Consider the following 26,623-nt stretch of genomic DNA (forward strand, 5'->3'; position numbering starts at 1 on the left):
GGTGTACATGTATTGATAATAATCGACACTGCGATTCCAATAGTCTCCCACTCCCATGATTACAAACACATATAGTTCGGGTTGTCTTCGGCCAATATTATAAGCTCATCATTAAATTTCTCAAGGAATGAAAATTATTTTTCAGCATTCATGAGGTCATAACAACATTGACTTTCTGGACATATTCCATGAAACGCGTTGGCGATTCTTGGTAGATATGTTCAGAAGCCAATATTGTTATGACCTTATGAATGTTGAAAAAATAAATACCATTCCTTATATTTACATTTTAAGCGCTTTGAATTTTCCGATGCAAACATAAATAAAAACAATACCGGCATTTTGTTTTCTACTCATGCAGTAGAGAGAACAGCGTGTTTTTGCGGAAAAAATGTAAAACTTTCACTGGGGGTCCTAGCAACAGCATGGCAACAAAACCAACATAATAAAGTTCCATTTTTCCAAATATAATTTGTAGAATTTACACAAGCCGTATATTATTATCATGTACCTGATGTACCTCATTTGAGCTTTAAAATGAAGCCTTTCATGTTTAATGTTAATCATATTAACATAACTAAGCTACTTTTCACCACGGACGTGTACGAATTACGCCCTGTGCTACGCAATTAAAGTCCATCAATACGCAGTGATGAGGTCGCCTGTGTTATGCAAAAATGAATGTCATTTTACCAATGGGTCCAAGTTTACAGAATGTAAATATAAGGGAATATATGATGACATATTAGCTACAATGTGTTTTATTGGTTACATATGAAAATATCTGACCAATAGCAAGACTGATAGCTGTCCTTTGAAGATAACAGAGGAGCGATACCAATGTCCAAAAAGTGGGCCACGGAATTATTTTGATCCACATCAAACGACCAAATTACTTGACTTATATCATCCACAAAAGTGCGCGTGCAGAGCCTTTGACGTCACGACAAGGGTGTAAAGCACGAAAGGGAGCGTAACCCCTTACATTTCGAAGTTGTAGTCACGAACATTCATGATATTGCTATATAATTGTCGTATGCAGGAATGTAATTTTCAATACACTGGTGACATTCGACTAAGTGTGTTTAGCAAGGGCTTTAGTTAACATGCTTTTAAAAAATATTTCACCCATTTGTTGTGTTGGAGGTATCTCCCTTTAATATCTTTGACTCAGGACGATATCATTTAGCAATACCTTTGATTAGTCTTTCGTCATGTCAGAATGTTTTTCAGGCTGATGTGTCATTTACTGTGTTCAAGTTGTGACACTTATCATTAGTAAGCATTGTCTTTATATAATATTTGCTGTTACAAAGTCTTTAGATGCACATACACAAACACCCCTTTAAGAAATAAATATCGGATCATCACAGTTTCCCGATAAATCTCGCTCCTTTATTGCTTGTTTGATGTTTAAGCCTTATAAACGTTAAAAGTATACTATAACGGTCACACAAAATACTCTGTAAAAGTTAATGTCAAACAAGAGTACCATTTCTACACAATTTCGCATGCAAAATCACAAATGGATGCACACGAGATGTCAATGAAAGCAGAGTGATATATAGCAACACAGTTTTCGTCACGGTAATGGTTTGGTTCATTGGTATACCAATTGGTTGTAAGGTTAGCGCCGTTACTCCATACAAACGACCGTTCAGTTTCCTCATCCGTCGAGCCTACAAAGATGAATCTTCCAGCTAAAGAAAAAGGGGGGAAAAGAAATAGACAAAGTTAGATTCGTTGATTGGTTTTTGTTTGTTTTTGTTTTGTGTTCTCTGTTTGTTTGGGGTCGGGATGGATATGCAGTTATTTGAAATTTCATTTCGGATTGAAAACTGTCCGTACTCAGTTGTTGCTATTTCGATGCGTTGATACCAGTTTTGTTTTACAATGGCCAGATTACGGTACATAATACGTGCCTCACTGATTGATACATGTAAACATAGATATCCAAAGACAAATGGACAGATAATGTGGAAATATTAATTCAAACTATGAGTCAGCAGAAAAGACGCATGCACATAATGTTATTTAAACTGTGCGGGGAGGTATAATATTGAAACAAATGTCTATCATAAAAATATGTATCTGTGGAAATAAACATAAGATCAAGACACGTATATGTTTTCTTCCTTTAAAATAATCACAATTTACTTGATGGTGTACCCAATGCTCTGCTGAAGGGCAAGTAAAATATTGTTAAGAAGAAGCAAATGAGAAACACAACACGATACTTAATGCAATACATATACACTATTTGGGCTACAAAGGGCATGTATTTTTAGACATCGGATTAGGTCTGCTATTCGATTTTGATTTAACTCGAGAAAATTTTGCCGATGCTTTGTTTTGGCATCTTCGAAGTTTAGGGGTTTACTCCCATTTATGTTCATTTCACCCATGGATAATGTCATGACGAAATTTGTAAGGCGCGCGGTAAGCCATTCGATGGTAAAATTACCTGACCAATCGCTAGGCAGATACCTGCATTTTGAAAAATTACGGAGAAGCGACACCCGACTTTCAATCCGGTCAGTTTTACAATTATGCTGCCTCAAGATTCTCATGATTTACATCAAAGGATCAAACTTGCAAACTTCTGCCATATGGGAGCTTAACTCCTGGAATTTCGATCAAACATTGAACGACAAAAAGCTTCTTTTGAAGTACATTTTGCCCGTGATTCACATACCTTGGTAGTCAGACAGTCCTGTGAAGTAATTCAGCTTCTCGTCTGTATCTAGGACGACCAATCTCCCCTCCAGAGTACCACAGAACGACTCCGCCTCAGCTTGTGTTTTCTGTATGTTTAGGAACAGGCCGATATGCCATTCCAGTTGTGCATTATACAAGAAACCATCAAAATGGCCTGAAATTACAAAAAATATATCAGAAATAATTAAATGTTTTCCAATACATATGACTGCACAGTCCATTGAGTTGTTAATTTAATAATCCTACTTAAAACTTTTATCTTATCCCATTCTCTTTTTGTAGTAACTCTTTCTCCCTCTTTCTCCCTCTAATGCTATCGTACATCGAAATATTAATTGAAACGTCGATCATCGATATATCAATTTATAAATCGATGATCGATTTATTCATTGAAAAAATTCTCAGACGTCGTTGCCTTTCCTTGACAAAACAGGGGATTATTCTTAATTATTCTTACTGCTAAATTAATTACGTGCTTTTTTACGTATGTTCTAACCCCGAAAGGAATGCATATTAAAAGCAAACAGTCCGAAAAAGAAAAAAGAGGAGAAAAACATCAGTACATCAAAGCTTACACCACGTATTCAACTCGAGAAACTGCAATAGAAACCCAAATATAAATTGAAACGAACGGAAACACAGTACAAATTCCAACAAAAGAATGATTCGAAACCAGATGCCGAAAAGAGTAAGTGTTTTCCCTGCGTTATATGTGTCAGTCTGTCTCTCACAAAATCCGGCAAAATATTTCATCGTGGCCTACTTGACCCATATCAAACTGAAATTCTGACTTGCAAGTTTGTCTGGAACACACGTTGTTTTTGGTCGCCAGTGTGTTTTGAAACGGTGTTGATTGACAGACCGTGCACGAAGGAGAACCTTGACAGCAACGGTCACAGGACAAAGAAAAATCAAATGAGAAAAATATTGAATTAATCGTATATTGAAATATGATTGTTCCAACGTTTTCGAAAATCAACATGGCGGTGAAGACGTTCAGTCAGATAATTAGTTTAACTTTCAAAATTAAATCAGTTAACAGTTTAACAATACACACTGTAACTGGTGTTGCTGAAACATTTTATAGCATTGTATGTAATACGGATAGCAAACGTACGGTTCCAAAGGCGATTTCCAAGTTGTGACGTCATACCCGTCTTCCTTTCTAGACAGTTGCATTCTCCAGTTCCATTGTTATATGTAGCTGCCTTACATTTAGCCGTGTTCGAGCAGCCGAGTAGACAGATGACCAGGTATAACTCGGTAGTGGTCAACAGTGATGGTCCGTACGACCGGTCAGCGCCATCCACGTCCTGTAGCCAATCGAACGATCTAGAAGACGTCCCTCTCACTGAAATTTGAAGTGACTTCTAAAAACACTTGTATACATAATTAAACAGTCTGCTTAAAAATCGTTTCAACTGAAGTGTACTACTTTTTGAAGCTTTAATCTTCATTATGTTTAGAGTAGGAGATGTACATTTCTACCATTCTGATAAGGGTAGTGGTAAACTTCCAGGGATGTTGCGTTTTTATGTTCTCTGCACCCCTGGAATATGTCATGACAAAATCGAAGGCTCGCTGTAACACATTTTTATAAGTTACAGGTACAAAATAAAATAATCAATCGCTAAGCTGATACCTGACAATGAAAGATTACAGAGGAATGACATCCGATTTCAAAGCCAGCGCATTATTATAGCGTTACGCAGCCTCGAGAGCATTTGATATCCGTCCAATTATTTCACACAAGTCAATTCGTTGCCTCAACAAGGTGGCGGATACGAAGCCTTCGATTTTGTCATGACATATATCAGGGGTGCATATTAAGTACACGTAAGTGAGTGTTTACACTACAATTTCGAGGATAGGGTATCAGGCGAATAAAGCTGGAAAGTTTATTATACGTTAAGTAAATGCTATTTTTTGTCTGTTATCAAGTATTATTTGTCTACAATTATAAACAGTATGTATTCTACCACGTTTGCGATGTAACGTCACTATTGAAAGATAGGCCATGCGCGTACACGTATTATGTCTTATTTTCCAATATACTAACGCTCTTCCAAAAACCTCCCCTGCAAATGTAGCGGCAAACAAGCGAGTCGCGGGACTGGTTCTATTTGTCAAATGAGCCAGGTACCCGCATTGTATTTTGTATGTATTTGAAGATTTGCTAGCGGACGAACAAAAAGATCTATTTTACTTCTAGATCGGTCTAGCTCATGATCGGAATGTTTCGCTAAACTTAAGTAGTGTTTGTAAATCCTTCAAATGCTGATTGCATGTGTTGACGAGCGATGTCGATAAAATAGGAGAATTTGATTGATTGAAATAAATATCTGGCATAAAACATGACGTCAGTTATTATTGTTTATCGTCTGTTAACCAAAAGGTGACTTTAAATTAAAGAAAATCCATCCCACAGGGTCAGAAATGATCAAAAAAAGTGCAGCTTGTTATAAGATGAAGACATATAGGGATCACTTGACAAATGGTAGCGAGCCCAAAAGAGAACAGCCTATTTAATTTATTAAGTTATCTAAGGCACCCTGCTAATCAAAGGTGTATTGATACTGAGATTGACACAAATAAGACTTTCGTTACATTTGACTTGTTAAAATAGATATATTCAACATATGTTTATATTGATTACTTCTTAATCAATTTTGACAACCAATTTATACATAGTCCAGCGACATCTAAAGGTACTATAATGACGTCACTGTCACATACGCACATACATAAGTGATATCGTTTCAAGTTTGGCATAACATATCAACCATTTTCGACATGAAAATCAAACCCCATCTCTCTGGAAAAACTGTGAGTGCGATCTATCAAAGTTAAGTATGCTTTTTATTTCATTTTATAGCTTCGCTAGCCTGCAAATTCCGTTCCGAACTACGAAACCACAGATGATTTTTTTTCACAAGAGAAATTTCAATATTAATTTCTGCATGTCCACATTGTTCTGAAAGAGTCCGATGCATAACAATTATCCGAAATATTAGACAATCTTCCTTGAATTACAATGAATGTAACGGTTCTCCTTAGTTCTCTCTTTTTATGAATAAAATGGTTTACTTACCATGTTGATATCTGATGTTGATTAGGTAAACCATAGGTAGAATCTTCCTTATGAAGTCCATTGCTTTTGTCTGATGCCAAATGTTGAGGATATACCATACAAGTAACGTTGAGACAACAATTACGGAATCTACAACTGTAATAGGTTTCCAATTGGTGAACTTTCTTTGTAAATTGATTATGACTTATTAGCAATAAAATGTCATGTTTCATGAATACCTGTGACATTAGGGACGTTTGTTAAGTGTTTAAGGTACAGTAAAAGTAAAATGAAACCATTACCACGGGAGACAATGTAATACAGTTCAGTCTCACATCTAATATTTATCAGTATGTTTTCGTGAGGAATCAAGGCCCCGTGATCATGAAACAATCTTAGACTTCAGTTTTTACTTAGCCAATCATGTATGACGTCACTTTTCATGACGTTATTTATGATTGGTTAAGACAAAAGAAGTTTAATTGAGTCCAACTTGAGAAGATATTAAAATATAAATTATTATATCGTGTAGCATTTTCGAATTCCCCAATTGTAACATCACAAGAAATGATTGAATGACGTCACAAATTTTGCGGCAATGACAAAATTGACGATTATTTTCTTTTCTTTTTCTTTTTTCCTGTCTAAAAAATCCCAAAATAAACGATGAAACATACTTTTATAGACGAACTAGTTAAGATGATCCAAGCTGTGTTACGTTAATCATTTAGCCCATTTATTCAGCACTTGGAGACCAGTATCATTTAGCCCATTTATTCAGCACTTGGAGACCAGTATCATTATAAATTTACAATCGATCATAAAAGACTGTATTTCCACAGCTGTGAAATTTTACTACCTATTGTGTGCCTTCATATAGCTTACGCTATCTTAGCTTCTGATAAGCAAGCCTAGTTATGCAAAACAAGCGGATTGTCGGCCCGATGTCTTATCTTCAGTTTTTGTAAATATTAGGAAATTGAAACAGAGCAAAATTAACCTACAGACAACATATGCTTTGATCGTTACATAATAGGTGATCTCACAATCATGGTTTTTCTACTTCCGGTAAATTCAGACAGTCAGCGTACTGAGTAAAATTGTTAATTGTAATCGTATCGGATCGGCAAACTCCGCCTGAGCACGGACTTTTATTCCGTAATCGACGGAATTGACCGAGACGTTACGACTGTAGTTTGATGATCATATTCGTAAGTGGGTCCCGAACTGAACAGCTGTGAGCATGTACTGTCTAATATTATTAATCCTAACCGTGGGTCAAGGTTTGTATTTAAAACAATGTTTAACCGAATTCATTTCTTATTTACTTGTTCTTATTTTACCTGACTGTGGTGGCCCTGGACCATTGTTGGTGTTCAATCAACTTGTGACTATTTATATCAAGTTATCTTTAATCGTGGTTAGGATGAGCTTTCAAAATCAATTGAAAGCTTACCAAATCAGGCTTGCATTGACAGAGGAAACAGAAGGTATTCCATTCTACTGGTAATTGACTAAATCGAGATTTAGGGAGTAAAATTTAACATATAGAGGGAGTAATGATGAACAATATCTTGCGATAATATCAATTTATTAAAGAACAATTGTAGGTATGTAATAAAAGCAACACCACACATGTGGTCATCTGATGTCCAAGATAGCGCTCCTTTATTGCGCGAATACACATGTATTTCACTTAGGGTGTAAATACATCCATAGGAGCAATACACTACTGCAAACAAAGACGTCCATCTATTTAATTCAAAATCATTACCAGAATAGATTATCTTTCACCTAAATACGAAATCACTGCAGGTCCATACCAGTGTGATAAAACTTAAGAAATGTACCAAACTAGATACGAAGAGCAAACCCGCTAAACTCGAATACGATGTTTGAAATTTTTCCAAACATGATAATTAAGGCTCGACAGAATTTTACCGTCGAGCTAGCAGGAACATATTTCAGTAATTTGACGTCGATAAATAACAATTTTTTTGAGAAAATTATCTTGTTCAATTATGACCTTTATCTGTGAAATATACACGTGAATTGAGTTGCCTTGATTCACCTGAACGTGTTTGTTTTTCATTTGTATTCAGCACTAGCCAGGTGTCCGAATGGCTGGACTGCTCATGGTGATTCATGTTATCATGTCAGTAGGGACGAAGCGTCGTGGGTAGAGGCGACGGTAAGACAATTATAAAATTACTACTAATGCAGACTCTTTTGCTTGGAAGGATTAGGGAGGGGTGGAATGATTTTGGTTTTTAATTATGACTGCTACATTCATAACCAATAGGTGGCGCTGGGGGTAATACCAACAATTACAATTGCAAGCGAAATGTTTACACATCCGAGAATCATCGAGATCTAAATACTGGATAACTCCAGAGGGTACCATATTTAATCACACCGGAACACATCTACGTTTGCTGCAAAAGTGTCTGTGAAAAATTGTAACATCAGAAAATGTTTGAAAAGGAAAATGTGTCCTGTACATTATTGGCAGATGGATGCGTGGTGTCTGAGTAGTGGGATCACTTGGTTTATGATGGCAAACAGTGGTACAATTTGATAAGTAGTATGCAGGTGAATAGATCAACTGCTAGATTAGAGGTGAATGGATAATAGGGAACCTAGATTAGTGTTGGCTTGGTAGTGGGACAATGTTATTCATGTTGGATGGGTAGTGGAGAAACTAGTTTAGACATGACTATTATGGGAACAACTGGAAAAGTATTTGCTTGATAGTGGGACCACTCAATAAGTGTTGGCTGACAGGGGCACCAGATGATTGATTATCGCTGATAGTGAGACTACTGAGTTAGTGTCGGGTTGTAGTGGAACCACTGCATTAGTGGTAGCTGAATAATGGGCCACTGGATTAAAATAAGCGTGTAAACGAGACAATGTGTAGGATTGTTTGATACTTGATACTTGTTCTTTTCAACTTTAGTACATAGGATGAGTCTTCAACGTACGAACTAGTCCTATGGTTTATTAGGATAAAAAACACCTTAAGTTGACTTTTTGCGTCGACATTTTATACCTACATGTAATTTTGTTTTACAATTGATGCATCAGTCTTCGACTGTATTGACATTTTTGTTCATTTATGTAACAATATACTTCATGGTCAACAGCGGATGTGTGAACTTCACAGTGCCTATTTGACAAAAGTACAAACGAGCTATGAAGAGACATTTCTTTCGTCCATAGTCCGTTCGCTTCATCGTAAGTATCTGTGAATGGGCCCCAAAATCTGAATACAATACTGTCGTAATTTAATTCGTCCTTTCATCACTGGGAAAAAGCTGAATAAGAATTCGTTAATGCCGAGTGTTCTCGTGTATATCAATATATGGTTTTAGAACATCTTTATAGAGAAACTTTATCATTCGCCTATAATGAAAGAAAAATATGGCGAATTATTCTAACACAATTTGCTACCGTTAGGTCCTCTAAGCTTTGCAGTTTTACCTTTGTTTCTGTTCCCCCAGATGGGCACACGTTCTGGCTCGGCGGGTCAGATTGGACAACTGAAGGGGAATGGGTCTGGGAGCCCGAGGGAACCCCCTTCTTGTATAAAGACTGGGCAAACAAACAGCCGGACAACCACGCCAATCAGGACCACTGTCTCGCCCTGGAGGGGTCGGTACACTTCCAGTGGACAGACGAGAACTGTCAGGACACGAACAGATATATCTGTGAAAGAAGGTAAGTCATCTGAAGTGTCAGGAACTTGAAATCATATGAAAAAGAAATATGAAACATCACACCTAGAAAAGTAATGTGAAACGTCACACATAGAAAGAAAATATAAGCACCACACCTTAAAACGAAATGTTAAACACAACACTCCACACCTAGAACAGAAACAGGAAACGTCACACCTAGAAAAGGAACGGAAAACGTCACACATAGAAAAAGAACGGGAATCGTCACACCTAGAAAATTAATCGAGAAGCATCACAATGAGAAATGAAACGTAATTAAGCATTGAACTGTTTTTGTATGGTATTTATGATCTATTTGAATGACACAGCTTTGCAAGCAAACAACATAATGTCATCATAAATACCATAAATAGATCATAAATACCATACAAAAACAGTTCAATACTTATATTTACCTTTTTTCTCTGCCTGTTATGTTCTTTTTTAACTTACAATTTATATTTAGAATTTAAAATTCCCGCCTTATCGACAGTCCACACAAATTCGTTCAATAGTTGGAACAGCGTGGTGTTGCGTGCTGATTGGCAAACAAAGTAGTACTTTGAAATTTTAACAAACACTTCAATTTTGTTGTGACTCATATCAGTAGGTCTGTAACATATGTGTCAGTAGGTCTATAGAATATGTGTATTGCAGACATTTGTAACGAATCCATGTTGATCAGTGCAGTGTAACAGACGATATTTCTGATAAATTGCATGAGTGTTAAAATTGTTTCCATTGCCGGAAATTGGTAATTTCAACCGATGTGCATTTTGTACGATATTGCAGACCTTACTCTTGTTTTTGTTGTAATAAATTATTTTTTTTTTATATTTTCTTTTTTCTTTTGCACATAAATTTACAATAACAATGGCAAGTCTCACAATGCCCAGCAATATTTCCGCAGCCGTCATGTTTATNAATATTTTTTTTTATATTTTCTTTTTTCTTTTGCACATAAATTTACAATTACAATGTCAAGTCTCACAATGCCCAGCAATATTTCCGCAGCCGTCATGTTTATTTACATTGGATATTGTAGTTCCGGTCAGTGTTGTATTAATACGCTTAGAATTGTGTCCCGTGCTGCATGGTAATAAAAGTCCCTTCAACGACACTGCTTTCAAAGAGGCTATATAGTGACAATGCCATGCACATGTAAATATATCATTATGAATTAGTCTACAACGTGCAATATCTTGAATATCTTGTAATTTGTGCTATCAAGCGTGTGCTAGAAATATATTGTAAATCATGTGATGTATGATAAAAAACAATTTTAAAAACATGTTTCCTATTTTATATGTAACAAATTCGCGGTGTTTATAACTTTCATGCAACTCACTGAATAGACAACAACCGAACAAAAACAGAAGGGCAATGGATGTGTTAAAATAGATATATTGCACATATTACAGGCGGCACATGTTATGAAAACAACATCGCTAAAGTACAACCGGTTTCGTGACATTTGTCATCGAAACCATTCATATCAAATGTCCCCAGCTGTCTTTATGGCCGACGAATTATTCAATGCGTTTCTTCACCTTATGCTTACACCATCGCATTTGGTTTTATTTTGTTGTCTTCTCGGCAAAATTCATTGTCTGACCGATTCTGTTTCATCTAACGTTGGTGATTGAGTGGCACAGTAGATAGCGTCCTCACAATTCATCAAGACGGCTGGTGTTTTATTCCCCGATAGGACGTGAAAAGGTATGGGGTCACCTGCCTGACCACATCTGTTTTTTCCGGGTACTCCGGTTTCCTCCCACATTAATACCCTATGGGTACTATCATTCGGGCCAACAAGAGCGATGAATGTAAGTTGCTGGAACTTTTAGTTTTAGTTTAATGTAATGTCCTCTTGTGTCTGTTTACCATTGACTGTTATACTACATGGTGTGTTTATCATTCCAGTGCTTACAGTGACATCGTAACAACCATTGCACCCATTATTGAGACCGCAGGTGTTTAGAACAGGAAGGACAGGGTAGGACAAGAATGTATGTACGAGCAAATCAACCGTCACGCAAATGAATTATACTTTGAAAAAATAAAGTTTTCTTGTTCATTAATTTGGTTTTGTTTTTAGTATTGTGATGATAAACCTCATAGTACGAATCTATCGAGTATTCTCGTCATGCCCCTGGGCAAGTAAACACATATCTAACGAGGAGTGTGGACAAGTTTTATGGTTGCCATCAGTGTTTCACAGGGAAATATGCTATAATTTGTGTAATATGAAGGTAGATGTTTTTTTATTATGCCCACCAATAGTAATAATAATAATAATAATGCGAGGTCCTTATATACCGCTTTATCACAACCTAGTTCGTCTCAACCAGCAAAAATCTTTCTCAACTCACTGGGGAGCATATAGCCGGTGCGCAATTTTGGCGCTCACAGCTAGCATTCAATAGTTCTATCACTGCCCAACCAAGTACTCATTTACAGCTGAGTAGACCGGAACAAGCCGAGTAAAGTATCTTGCTCAAAGATACAACACAGTGCCGTGACTAGAACCCACAACCCTTCAGTCACGCGCCCGGCGTCATACCACTGGACCACCCTGCCTCCTAAAGTGCCTAGTGGTTTTGTTGTGACTGCCTGAGTTCTCAATGAGGAGGAGTGGCGTTGCTTTGATTCCAGTTGGATTAGCATGGCGGGTTTCGTTGGTTTGGCGGTCTGCTTTTGGTCTCCTCGTGTTGTTTTTTCAGTGTTCTCCATGAGATTACAGATACTTTTGTTCACCAAAGAACTCTTCACAGACGATTTGTTGGATTAGGTTTTCCGTCCTTAGTGCAATACTCGCGAACTTTTCAATTTATTAGCCAAAATCAAATAAACAAGCTTTTCTTATTCAGTTATTTTCACATAAGCCCACACCGTCTAACTTTCTATTTACTTCATTTCCTAGTAGTGTGTGGGTCTCGACCCCTTCCGCCATGTACATTTTTATCTATTCACTTAAGGACACAGTCTCACGATTTCAAGTTGAGCTTTCCACTTTAAATAACATTCGGGTACCAGCCTCGTGTAAGCTTCAACATCATCATATTGTATCAGTTATACTTATATATATATATATATATCAAAACATGAAATACACTAACTAATATTATTTACGTATACAACGATATGCTAAAAAAGAACCTCACACAATATAGACATATTTAAAGATTTCAACGAAACGTGTTCTAACTTACTCTGATCAAACATACCATAATCTGATATGCTACTATAAATAACCCGTGTCATAAATGACTGTTTTTATGTCTTTTCCTTTCATCAAACTGCACATATTCAAAACACAAAGCCTGAATTTACTCCAGGTTTTTATCACAAACGACAATTGAATGGGTGCAAACAATGGAGATGAAATATGTAGTTTAAAGAGCACTGGTCATAACTATACCGTTTCAAATCTACTATAGTTCATATAAAAATTATTTGTGGAATTCAGTTTGATGTGACCATCAATGGCAGATATTGTCCACCCCAATGACAGATATTGTCCTCACCAATGACAGGTATTGTCCACACCAATGACAAGTATTGTCCACACCCCAATTACAGGTAGTGTCCTCACCAATGACATGTATTGTCCTCACTAATGACAGGTATTGTCCACACCAATGAAAGATATTGTACAAACCAATGACAGGTATTGTCCGCACCAATGACAGGTATTGTCTACACCACTGACAGGTACTGACTGCACCAATGACAGGTATTGTCCACACCAATATCAGATATTGCCCAAACCAATGACAGGTATTGTCCTCGCACATGACAGGTATTGTCCACACCAATGACAGTTATTGTCTACACCAATGACAGGTATTGTCCGCACTAATGCCAGGGATTGTCCAAACCAATGACAGGAATTGTCCACACCAATGGTAGGTTTTGTCCACACCAATGACAGGAATTGGGCACACCCCAATTACAGGTATTGTCCTCACCAATGACAGGTAGTGTCCTCACCAATGACAGGAATCGTCCTCACCAATGACAGATATTGTCCTCACCAATGACAGATATTGTCCACACCTATGACAGGTATTGTCCTCACCAATGACATGTATTGTCCTCACTAATGACAGGTATTGTCCACACCAATGACAAGTATTGTCCTCACACCAATGACAGATATTGTCCTCACCAATGACAGGTATTGTCCACACCAATGACAGGTATTGTCCTCACCAATGACAGGCATTGTCCACACCAATGACAGGTATTGTCAACACCACTGACAGGTACTGTCCGCACCAATGACAGGTTTTGTCCACACCAATGACAGGTATTGTCCACACCCCAATTACAGGTATTGTCCTCACCAATGACATGTATTGTCCTCACCAATGACAGGTATTATCCTCACCAATGACAGGTATTGTCCTCACCAATGACAGGTATTGTCCACACCCCAATGACAGGTATTGTCCAGAACATGGCAGATATTGTCCACACCAATGACAAGTATTGTCCACACCCCAATTACAGGTATTGTCCTCACCAATGACAGGTATTGTCCACACCCCAATTACAGGTATTGTCCTCACCAATGACAGGTATTGTCCACACCCCAATGACAGATATTGTCCAGAACATGGCAGGTATTGTCCACACCAATGACAGAAATTGTCGATACCAATGACATATATTGCCCAAACTAATGACAGATATTGTCCCCACCAATGACTGGTATTGTCTACACCAATGACTGGTATTGTCAACACCAATACCAGATATTGTCCACACCAATGACAGGTATTGTCCTCACCAATGACAGGTAGTGTCCTCACCAATGACAGGAATCGTCCTCACCAATGACAGATATTGTCCTCACCAATGACAGGTATTGTCCTCACCAATGACAGGTATTGTCTACACCAATGACAGGTAAAACCCTCACCAATGACAGGTATTGTCCTCACCAATGACTGGTATTGTCAACACCAATACCAGATATTGTCCACACCAATGACAGGTATTGTCCTCACCAATGACAGGTATTGTCCTCACCAATGACAGATATTGTCCTCGCCAATGACAGGTATTGTCCTCACTAATGACAGGTATTGTCCGCACCAATGACAGGTATTGTCCTCACCAATGACAGGTATTTTCACACCAATGACAGGTATTGTCCACACCAATGACAGATATTGTCCTCACCAATGACAGGTATTGTCCTCACCAATGACAGATATTGTCCTCACCAATGACAGGTATTGCCCAAACCAATGACAGGTATTGTCCACACCAATGACAGGTATTGTGTACACCACTGACAGGTATTGTCCGCACCAATGACAGGTATTGTCCTCACCAATGACAGATATTGTCCACACGAACGATTTAAAAAAGTCAGAAGGAAGATATTACTGATACGACAGCAAAGAAGAAAGGTGATTAGACACACTTTGTTCTACAAGATCAAACTCCAATGGTAGCCATCAGCAAAGAATAGAAACACATTTAAGGACCAAAAGGAGAAAACACAACACGGCAAGTAACGCCAGGCTAGATTATAGGGAAATTACCATTTTTTATGCAAACTATGAGGGACTGAATAGGGTAACCACCGGTCATTGCTGAAAATATGTTCACCAATTACTACAAATTCAGAGTTGCATGTCAACCAAATAACACAATTTTAAACTCATTTATTTGTTGATGATATTTTCCTGTCATAACCATAATTTTATTCCAACTAGTGAGTAGCAATCTTTGTTAAATTTAAGTTGCTGTGATGCCGGAAGTAGAAGAAAGTCACTTTATTGGCCAAGCGATTTCATTCCAGAGCTGCAAAACAACTAACATGTTTTAATGCAATGTTAAAGCGTTTGTTTTATATACACGGACTGAGAAAAAGTATATTTTTACGAGTTGGATAGATAATAATTATAGGTGTTTTCATAGTAAACGGCATTCAGATGGCAGCGTTTATCAGAAATTAGTTACCTTTATTATGGCAACTTAACCTACAGTTCAAGCAATCAGTGACACACGTACATACAGTCACTTTGTAATAAATTTGCCAATTAAACATACAACATGAACATATATTGCGTCTGGATGAATACGGTTTCAAGTCGCAGGGTGAACAGCTTTCATACTCCTCACTAGTGTTCCAATATATTACAATATTCACTCAAAACAATAAACAGGTTATCATATAACAATGTCCATATCCTACATGTACTCGGCATCAGCACGAGACTTTCATATCCGGCCCATCGGGCTGATATGGGTCGAGGGTTGATACGGAAAAAGAATTTTGAAATAGTCATATGGAAACCGTTTGATCTTATACTGCAATATAACATCAAAAGTATTAACAATAACTCAAAAAACGCACACACAAAACACACGAAGCAAAATAAAATATAATGACCAGCGTAGCAAATACAGATAGATATGCAGTGTGTACAATTTCAGTTTGATTTGTGATTTATTTTCTGAAAAGTGTTGAACCGGAAGTTTAAAAGATATGGCGCATAGTTTGCGCATATGGCGCGTGACGGGCTACATGTAATAGTATCACATACAGTATACAAAAACAACTATATCACGGTCAAGTATCCGAACATGAGTGTAACTGTGTGGCATTTCGCAATAGACAGGCAATAATGAAACTTATTATTTACATAACTCAACCGTGGCAGGTCATACAAGTCACGGTTCAGTTGTTTTGGGTTTCCTTAGATTAATCGTACATTAAGTCGATTTTAAAATTAAATTTTCTTTGAAAAATATCTTAAGTGAACGAATATTTTATATATTATCTGAGATACTAAACCATACCACTTGTTGTTTAAATTGTTGTGCAAATATAACTCGAACACTTACCTTGATTTCCTCTTAAGCTGATGAAATTTTACAAATATGAATCCAAAGCATTACGTTTAAGCCAGCTCACATTACATTCTTGGCCAAGCAGTCCATCGGACACTCTTACCATAGTGTTAGTTTGTTTGTCGTCTTTTTTTTATGCCTTTCATTTCATTTTGATGTCATTGTGTCAATTCATACTTGTCAGTGCGACGCTTGACAGACAACTTCTATAACAGGATAGATTCCATCAAAATCAATCGTTCGTATAGCTATTTTTTCGGAGTGCTATCCCATCAATATTGTTTCATTAGTTTCATTTATTCATAAAGAGTACAGAACAGTGGCCCTTGTTCTATATTACATTGTGTATCTAAAATCATACTGGTAAGTGTATGTCATTACGACAGTTCTTTCATAGTTCAACACAAATGTGTCCCTTTATTTAACTATTTGCTCAGAAGCTAAAGACCACTTAGTTTTCAACAGTAACAAAAATAGATAGCCGATTTAACATAGATAAATGGGTTTATCGACAGCCTACCGGTAAGTTTTAATAGAGCCACAATGAAACATATGCAGTAGACATTAATGTAGTTAATAGGTCCATTTTCTAATTTTATGGGTTGTTATTGTTTTAACTATCCAGATCCGTCTCACTGATATTTTACCCTTGATGGTAGGCCGCCGTCGATTACTCGGATTAAACGTCCAACTTATTATACTTACTGTAATTATCCCCAAATTATCTAGGAGAGCTAGCTGGTAACCATGCTTTGTCACGTACTATCAACGTCCAGTTGCTGTAGTTATGATGCTGTGGCTGGTGCTGATTGGGACCCTGTCCCTCGTGGTGGGTATGTACAAAACGTTTCTATTTGTTTAGGACATGTGACAAAAAAGATGTTTTCTTTAAACAGGAAATCATCCTTCCATCATAGTCGATAATTGTGAACTCAGTGTTTCTACTTACGCGTATATTACACTTTAGGAGAATTGATCGCAAATTTGAGTTTATCGCGAATAAATAATATAGCTTTATTCGTTAAGTGTTCTTTTATAATACGTGAATGAAATGATGCGCATGAATACACATTTCAGATTACAAGTGAATAATTATAACTTCGTAAACAGAATCATATCAATTCAGCTAAAACTTATTCTCTACGAAGTACTCATCTAAGAAAGGGGCGAACGCTTACCATTCAGGAGCAATAGGTTCCGCCTCAGATAGTGCGGGGTTTCATTATATTTTTTCCTTGAGTTTTTGTTTCTTATTGGTTTTCTGTTGTCATTTTTTATGTTACTACTTCGTTTCATTTATGTGCTTAAGGTAGGATATTCTTTTCTAGCACTTTAATGTTAATGTACATAAATCTTACTCTGTCGGCCGCGAGGATTAAGAGCAGGTTGGCGAGAGTTTAGGACAAATAAAATAAATATACTGGTTATCTCGAAGTTGTCTTTGCTTAAAGTAAACGTTAGTCACGTTTTATTAAAAAACAAGTTTAAATTGGAAATAGAAAGGAGATAGATGAAATGCTCCAGGGGGGCGTCACAATTCTTTAAAGATATTGTTACTGTTACAGGAAGGCCTCAGTCTCCCCGGCGCTATCTGACAATCCATGCTGGCAGCACCACGTATTATGGTAATATGGCGTCAGTTTATGTACAAAGGAATGTCGAGGTACCAACACTCCATAATTTGAAGTACGACACCATATTAGACATAGCTCTCTACGACCAAATCACAATAGAAGAACATGGCCTGTACGAAGTGTATAATGATCCGGATAGACCAGTAAAGTTTGTGACGGGTAAGTATTATAGTTATGCAAAATTGTGTTATTGACCTTTCATTACATTTGATAGACTTTTCAGTTATATCCGGAATGTTAGAGAAGGTTAGAAGCTTGGTCATCATGTATATGATTCGTCAATAAAACATTGAAGTTTCACAAGAGCGGGTCACCTTTGTTAATTGTGAGCTTTTAAACAGTGAAAACAACCAAGCATACGGCTCTACAACCTTCATTGATATGTATGTTACAAAGGAAGAACCAAATGTGTTTTACAGGTTTTTTGCCTGTGACGTATTCTTTCGGTAAGCCATATAAGGCGTACGTATGTTTCAATGTCTTTACTTCGAACCGTAGCACCAAAATTAAATAATTTTGTTTACTTTGAAGCGAACTAAAATCCATGTCCCCACAATTTCAATTAAGCTGTGTTTCCAAAACACGTCTGTATTTCTCTCTATATCAGATTAATGATGTTGGAATTTCAATGGCGAACAATACCTTCGATCGTTATGACAACCGGCCCCAGTTGTTCAAAAGGTGATCAGCCTAATCAGTGATTATACGCGAGTCTGTCTAACACAACCATTAAATAAGTTAAAACTTTGTAAATAGCAAATATTTTAGTAGAGACAACTGAATGCATGATCAGCTACACAATACATCTCCAGCACACACGTAGGCATACATACATACGGAGATATTAGTCAGGTGGCATAGGACTAGTAGTTAGCGGCTGCGAATTCCTCACAACTGTATTGAGTAATGTACATGTACAGTTGGAATGACGCCCAAGTATCCACTTTTTGTGGCACGAACGCAGGACGCACGCTTCCCGAACGGAGACCAGCCGCTATACCGATTGGACCTAACGCTGCTTGTACAGCCGCTTCCCGAATGGAGCGAGGTTATCGGCCGCTACCGGCCGATAAACTGCTTAATGATAGCTCGCCGCTATCGACCGATAAACTGATACCTAGCCGATAGTAGTCTCGTTCGACCAGACGCTTGATCACTTGTAATTCAAGAGTCTGGTCAAACACAGGGCATTAACATTATCACTACCAGAGGGCAGTATTTCTTCTTTCGTTTCCGGACGTTATGTCAACGGCATTAAACATTTTAATGAATAATGAAATTAATGAAAAAAGTTACCTATACATGCATTCCTGAAGTACCCGTGTATTCACTTTAATCGAGAACAATGTAAGAAAATGTGTCAAATCTCCAGAATAATGCCATATATTTCCATTGAATAAATCATAACTAAACACAAAACCAACAATGCTGACTGAAGTTTGAAAAAAGCATGCAAAGCAAGTGAGATTTTACCTGTGCACCATTCAAAACACCTTCAAGTTCTCACTCCGGTAATCTGGATTGACTTGTATCAATAGCCTTGTTAGCTTCATGAATTATTGTAAAATATCCAATGAAAATACATGAAATCATTCTTTTTGAAGCATTTTCTTACAATTTTCTCGTTCATAGTGAAAACATGGATACTTCAGGAATGCATATACAGGTAATTTTTTGATGAATTAAAATATTTAATGTAATTTTGGGCCACTCAAATTCTGACTTTAAAAGTTAAAAAGGGTGTGTCAACCTTTGACCAATGATTTTTTTTACCAGAATCTCGGTAAGCCTCGTTATGATGTCACAAAACGAAAGCACTGCGTTTGACCAGACTTTCTATTCGGCGTAGCTTGTGCAGGCAACAAGAGTCTGGTTGAACGAGACTATGACGATAGCGGCGGATCGAACGAACGAACTATGCGGCCGCTTTCACGGGACGGAACTAGTAGTAGTCGTCTTGATAACCGAACCACTCGTAGTGAAGCGGACGTTAATCTACTAAAACAAACACACAACCGGTACTAGTGCCCAATTACACCTGTACTTACCACCCACAAGATATATTTAAGTCCGTATCTAAACTAATAAAGCCGTGTTATTTTAATAATGTCGGATCAGTCTAAGAATAACATTTCTCTTATTCTTATGATTAAAATGTTAGTCAACGATACGATTTCTACAACATATATTTGTTTGAATAGAGCGGTCGTTTAATCTATGTTATAACTGAATGACCACAAATGTATAGGTATACCTAGACAATTACGACACGATTTAAATTCAAATACATGATTGCTAGCGAATTGTAACCATAATCACGGAATCACGTAGTCCGTGCCAATATTCACGGAAGAATTGTCCTACCACATTTTGTATTTTTTGATATCGTAAATATGCCTGTTTGTTACATGAAATACCATATTATACTAGCAATGAATTAAGGTCAGATTTTGTTAGTGATAATCGTTCTGATGTGTATGTCCAATACCATATTTCAGATTTGTATTTCTCTCAGACATACATTTATCGATGTATGCGAGGTATGTGTTGTGCCATAGTAAATTTTGTTGTCAGCATCTCAATTAAAACTCGGCGATACCAAACGGTTTCGGACAATTTTACGTTTTCATAAACAATATAGTAATTAGTGCGCTCTGGTTCCAAACCAGACGTCTATCTGTCAAACTGTCTTAGTCTGATGTCAGAGGCGGCGGAAACTCAGAACTGATAGCATGGTATACAGAACATTGAGATACAGATACATATAGTTTATAATTTATTAAACGTGGGATAGGCCCTGTTACCTGCGGCTATTGTTATTTCGAAGGTAAAGTTAAGTCACAGGGACCCGGTTACAGTTGGTTTGTTAGGACCTATCCCGCTGTGTAAAGAGTAATATATCTCGAAATAAATGCCAACCCTCCTTCCAACAGCTCCCGAGAAAAGATTTAAGCGTCTCAAGTCGCAAGGACGTCTTTTGCCGGTGTATCTAGTTTCTACGACGAAATCGTATAAATTAGATGTATCTCAACCAACACCCGGGAGAATGATGACTCCGACATATCAGTGTTAAGGTCATAGGAGTGTATTGATAAACGGAAATAGGAAGTGCATCCCCAGTTGAAAATCCAATGTAGGGAGACAGTATCACAATTTCCGCATATTCTGATGTTTAATATTAAACTGATAAATATTGCATGTTTATTATTGACAGAACAGTGTGTTAATATTAAAGTATTTCAAAGCAATCCAGGCATTAATTCAGGTGGTTTTTTTTTTATCAATGAGTCACATGTGTCCATTTTTCTGTACTTCAGGAACCCGGCTACTTATTTCACTATTGTGAAGTTTTTCAAGAAAGATAACTCTTTACATGCAATTACTATATGTACATGGTTTTATTATAAAATGTCAATTTTTAAACGTTTATAGATAATTAATTTTACACAATTTCAGCATTTATTAAATTGATATACATTAATGCAAGACTAATCTATGTCAGTATCATTTTTATTGACATTAATTTGCCTAAAATTGTGTCTTTCATTTTTTTTTCAAAACTCACTCCTTTTTACATAAATTTTCATTTCAAATCCTTTAAATTCTGACAACCTAATTTTTTTTTGGTGGCAGAAAATTTTCTTTACTTCAACGCAATATAACTACAAAATTGGAAGAAATTCTACTGAGAAATGGTGACACAATCCTATTTCCTTAAGTCAAAACAAACATTATTGCAACTAATTCGCGGGTCCGTATAGTTTATAGTCTGTTTTTATACGTCTTTGATTGAATTTTGAGACTGAAGTACAATGTCTGTTTTACGTATCGTTTTAGTTTAATTCAAATATTGAACAGGGAAAGTATAAAGACGACCACTGTGCACGGGTGTGTGTAGCTTCGGGTATATAATAATGAAAAATGAAGATGAGTAATACTTACATACCCTTTTCATTATGCATCGGAAACGTATGGTTGGTGTTTCTATCTGTATGCGTTATATGTTTTTGTTATATCAATTGAATTCATATGAGCTTCAGATCACTAATACCGTAAACATTCCAAAAGTTTGAGGGGGTTGGGTTTGGCGGTATCGATGGCAACGCCTCCTTATCTCCAAAGAATTCAACTTCCTATACAACGACAGTATCTGACGAATTACGGCAACGTTTCTTTTGAAATACTTTTCTTACATAATAGTTTTATTTTTCCTTTCTTTATTCTGCATAAAAAAGATATTTTGATAGGAAACAAAGTATATGTTATAATTGACACAAACATGCCCAGTATATAAAACCGTCCTTTTGTATGGTAACTTAATGCAACTTCTTTCAGATATGCTACTGATTCGTGTTTCAATAGGTGAAATCGAAAGGTTGTATGAGATAATTAAGTGTTCATTTCGCAATTCAAAAGAACAAATACAATTTTACACTGAATTTGTTTAAAATTTTCATATTTTTTAGCTTCTTTTATTTCTCTACTCCACGATTTTATTTTACTTTCAAATCATATTCTATGTTTTAAGTTGACAAAATGCTTGTAACTTTTTTATGTTAATTTTCATATATTACATAATTTACGTCTCTGGTGACTCTAAATGTAAATTGAAGAATCTCGTTGGTATCACCCGGGACTGTTTTTTAGTACAATTGAGTTTTAGGTTTCTTCAATGTTTATCGTTTATGTACAATGGTAACATAGTAAAATTAATGCTTAGAATCCTTTGACTATGATTAACAATACAGTAAACCCTCACTCCCGACATTAACTCGATATGACATTTCCTGTTGTCTTCAATATTAGTGAGAGACGATAAAGAAAATGATTATTTTGTTTCGTAGACAGAGGTTTTCACAATATTAGATTCTCTTATATAAACGTGTTTGCTTCTAAGCTCGTTGAAGGAGGCATTTTAATCCAAAATGAAATTCGTCATCCACGTCATATTGAATGGATAAAGTCTAATCACGGACTTATATATAGCAATCAAATTCCGTGGTCTAACGAACGGGACCTACATTGCGATGTCTTCAAGATTCGATTTGATTACCATACAAAATATCCCATCCATACCCGAGGCACGTGTCAACGGTGGGGCTGTTGGTTTGTGTACTGGACACGTCGATTAATCCAATAGACACCAGCTTGTTCCCTTCATGGAATACAATATAACAGATATACTCTACTTTAAAACAAGTACAATCTACATACAAAAGATAACATACAATAAATGATTTCCAATCCTTTCCATGACTTCCCACACAACTGCTTATCTGGTGCGGGGTCATCATTCCAGATTTCCATTTTTTAACATATTTTGACTGAATGCGTCAAGTTAACCAAAATTCATTGTTTTCTTACGTTATCGAAAAATGGTATCTACTTATATTCCTCACGTTCATTGTTTTCTTACGTTATCGATGTCGAATTCGAATGGAACTTCGGTATACTCAGAGACATATAAAGTATATACGTCTCTAATATTCTCTATTTCTTTTCTATACCTCAGCGGATTTAATCATTATTATCATACTATGCTTTTAGAAATTTATAAACTGATCAGAAAAAAACCCCATATTTCTTTCGAGTAGTATATGAATTTATTAAGAAAGTTCAAGTGTTGTATTAATGCAATCCTGGCGTAAAAATCATAAATTTCTTTTCTACAAACGACTCTCTTAAAGTGTCCTGAGTCTATCACGGGCCACTGTATCATTTTAGACACACGCAAAAACACAAAACTCTATTTCTGTTTTCTTACCCTGATATTTACCCGTTTCTATACCTATTACAAGACTCGAGCGACTTGCCGAGAATAGAAACGTCAATCCAGTCAAGCTTTTTACAATAAAGCAACATACAAAATGTTTTTTGTCAACTACAGTATAACCTGTCTAAACTGACCCTGTCTAATACGGATCCCTGTCTGATCCGGCTTTAATTTGTGTGTTCCGGCATATTCCCTATATAAACCGGACCTTGTCCATTCCGAAAACCGGCGTTCCATGAAAAAATATCCTGTTTATTCCGGTCCTTAAATTTCTCTCACACATTCTAAACAAAAAAGAGCTATCTAATGTCGGGTCGGTATTCATTTTATATTATTATCATAAATTGTATATTTTGTATCACTCACTCTCACTCTCTCTCCACACTCACTCACTCCCACACCCTCTCTCCCCAATCACTCACCCATTTCCAGCCCCTCTCTCCCCAATCACTCACCCACTCTCTCTCTCTGTCCCACTCACTCTCCCTCTCTCTCCCACTCACCCTCTCTACCACTCACTTCCAATCACTCTCTCTCTCCCACTAACCCACTCACTCTAGATCTCTCTCCCACTAAGCCCCAACTCCCTTTAACACTCACTCACTCTCACTCACTCTCTCCCACTCCCAAACACTCTCTCTCCAACTTACTCGCCCAATCACTCATCTCCCACACACACTAACTTTCCCTCTCGCTCAGCCTCACACCATACACACTTTGTATTAGAAAACGACCACATTAAGCATGGAGTATCCAATCAGAGGTAACCCTTCACAGTAGATACCTCCAATATCAAAATACAACTGCAGCAGTAGAAGTCTCCTATCAGAGCAGCAATGAAATTGCTCATGAAGATGAAAGTGTAACATTTTTTCACTAACAATCAACACGCCAAAACTAAGATAAAAGGCCAATCAGGGGTTAGGGGAGCTTTGATTACACATCAGAGCACAGTTGGGCTCATCCGTGTTTGAATCAACAACAGCACGGAAATCGTACATTTTTTATATAAAAAAAATCTTTCTACGCAGATGTGCAGTTTTTATAACATAAAATATAATACTACAATAATATTCTAACTCTCAGTCATTTTAAAGGGAGATATTTAAGCGCCTTCTGAACAATTGCATATAAATCATGTTTAAAATGGGAAAGAAAAACATTACAATATCAAATATTTTGGCTAATTCACAAGTTGAGTAAGATGGTAGGTAACTCTTTCTTACTTAATTCGATATCAGGTAGACCAATTACAGTTAATCCCTCCCAACTACCGCTACTAATCCCTGTAATTATCGCTACCAGTATTGATTACTACTCAGATGAACGGTCTACAAATGTACCGACTATCTGACTAAAACGCATTATTTTATTGATGAAGAACGCTTTATAGACTGCATAGTCTATGTGTAAATGAAGTTTGTGTCCTCACCCCGCCCCTTTTCACTTTAAAACCACCAAGATTTGCGTTGGGGTTCAATCTATCCACCGTGTCTTGGAAACAGTTGAGAGCCCAACAGTTTAACCCTACAATGGTGAACATTGGGACCTTGGAATCATTTGGTTAAAAGCGTAGATCTAGCTCCCTTGGGGACTGAGGTGATATGCCAAAAAGGGGGAGCAGGGTGATAAATATTTGAAAGCCTACTCCTCTAGACCACTCTGTGGCATTACTGGGATGAGGAATGTTGTATAAGGACGGTATGAACTGTCGTAAAATTTGTACCGTGTGTTATATGTAATCATAGTTGTACAATGTGTACATGAGACTTTAGCATGATATTTTCCTGTCTTATAAGTGTATAACTCCACAGGGTCTGTATCATGATACTTGCATCCCCTATAGTACATAGCTATTAGCTACCACATATGACTGTAGTATGATATTTGCCTCCCCTATATAGTGCATATTGTATATATGCTAATTGCATTGATTGCATAAACTTGTATTAGCGTGGCTTATTCTAGCTAGATAGGCCGCTATAGCAAATGTTGTATATATTAATTATGATAGCGAGTTTATACCCTGTTTATTGACCATATTATGAGAGTTTAAAAAATGGAGTTAAAAGTTATTAAGCTTATAACTTACTGGACAGCTTGGCCAATGTGGTAAAACAGTAATCACACAATGAAAATAGAGTGTTTATAAACAGCTACATCTAAATCAGGTATATGTAAAACAGAAAGAACAACATGTTAACAAAAGCGTCACTCAAAATCGACAAAATAGGCACAAACGGGTGATTTACAAAAGAATTTGGAAAAGGGTATACGTGTTCTGTACCATTTTACAACACCGTTCTTGTAACCCTAGTAATGTACGTCCTCAAAGTGTTATTTGGGTACTTACAATGACACAAAGCGGAAGTCTAATATACGTAATCAAGAATGCATTATTGAAACGTTACAGGTAAAAAGAATAGAAACACAATTGCGATTATATAATTTGGTCGCAGCTTTCATCTAAAATAACTAAAACAGTTCCACCTGAACGGCTATATCTAAAACAGCTCAAACTTTAAGAGCTACTTTTAAACAACCACATCTAAATAGCTTAATCTTGAAACAGCTACATTAAAGCATTCTTTTTATATCAAACAACTTAATCTTGGATGAGTTCATCTGCATAGTTACTTTTAGAACAGCTAAATCTGTGAGATCTACATTTGGCACAACTACATTTAAACAACTATTTTTCTAAACATCTGCATTAAACAGCTACATTTATAAATTTTACCAACTGTAACGATATAGCAGGCAATATCATGTCGTCACTAATTTTAGAAATATTATCAAAATGTTGTTTTATGTATCGATACAACTTGTGGACCCC

General features: G+C 36.8%; 3 protein-coding genes across 3 annotated transcripts in view; 2 read left to right on the plus strand and 1 right to left on the minus strand.

The window, feature by feature from the left end:
• Positions 1-1,260: 1,260 nt before the first annotated feature.
• On the minus strand, positions 1,261-9,336 carry LOC110456668. The gene is made up of 5 exons (XM_021507531.1): positions 9,272-9,336; positions 5,810-5,944; positions 3,836-4,069; positions 2,696-2,872; positions 1,261-1,700 (listed from the first exon to the last, which is right to left on the minus strand). Exons 2-5 carry the CDS (start codon positions 5,868-5,870, stop codon positions 1,498-1,500), a joined length of 675 nt encoding a protein of 224 aa, XP_021363206.1. The 5' UTR covers positions 5,871-5,944; positions 9,272-9,336; the 3' UTR covers positions 1,261-1,497.
• On the plus strand, positions 6,915-11,581 carry LOC110456673 (perlucin-like protein). Its single transcript, XM_021507546.1, has 5 exons — positions 6,915-7,071; positions 7,891-7,979; positions 8,935-9,025; positions 9,292-9,508; positions 11,431-11,581. The coding sequence occupies exons 1-5, from the start codon at positions 7,032-7,034 to the stop codon at positions 11,486-11,488; spliced, it is 495 nt and encodes a 164-aa protein (XP_021363221.1). The 5' UTR covers positions 6,915-7,031; the 3' UTR covers positions 11,489-11,581.
• A 5,539-nt stretch (positions 11,582-17,120) lies between these two features.
• The window catches only part of LOC110456679, a 13,048-nt gene continuing 3,545 nt past the window's right edge, over positions 17,121-26,623 (plus strand). Inside the window, exons 1-2 of the mRNA XM_021507558.1 lie at positions 17,121-17,213; positions 17,946-18,173. Coding sequence (XP_021363233.1) covers positions 17,168-17,213; positions 17,946-18,173 — 274 coding nt within the window. The 5' untranslated portion in view covers positions 17,121-17,167. The remainder of the gene's footprint in view (positions 17,214-17,945; positions 18,174-26,623) is intronic.

The sequence above is a fragment of the Mizuhopecten yessoensis genome, unplaced genomic scaffold (genome assembly GCF_002113885.1).
Source record: "Mizuhopecten yessoensis strain PY_sf001 unplaced genomic scaffold, ASM211388v2 scaffold1029, whole genome shotgun sequence".
Lineage (NCBI taxonomy): Eukaryota > Metazoa > Mollusca > Bivalvia > Pectinida > Pectinidae > Mizuhopecten > Mizuhopecten yessoensis.

Excerpts from the sequence above, each read along its gene's own strand:
- LOC110456668 (XM_021507531.1), bottom strand. The coding sequence starts at position 5,870 with ATGGACTTCATAAGGAAGATTCTACCTATGGTTTACCTAATCAACATC. Across the intron at positions 4,070-5,809 it reads CAACATCAGATATCAACATG|TGAGAGGGACGTCTTCTAGA; the intron begins GTAAGTAAACCA and ends TTCAAATTTCAG. Across the intron at positions 1,701-2,695 it reads AGGACTGTCTGACTACCAAG|CTGGAAGATTCATCTTTGTA; the intron begins GTATGTGAATCA and ends CTTTTTCTTTAG.
- LOC110456673 (XM_021507546.1), top strand. The coding sequence starts at position 7,032 with ATGTACTGTCTAATATTATTAATCCTAACCGTGGGTCAAG. Across the intron at positions 7,980-8,934 it reads CGTCGTGGGTAGAGGCGACG|CGGATGTGTGAACTTCACAG; the intron begins GTAAGACAATTA and ends CATGGTCAACAG. Across the intron at positions 9,026-9,291 it reads CATAGTCCGTTCGCTTCATC|ATGGGCACACGTTCTGGCTC; the intron begins GTAAGTATCTGT and ends CTGTTCCCCCAG.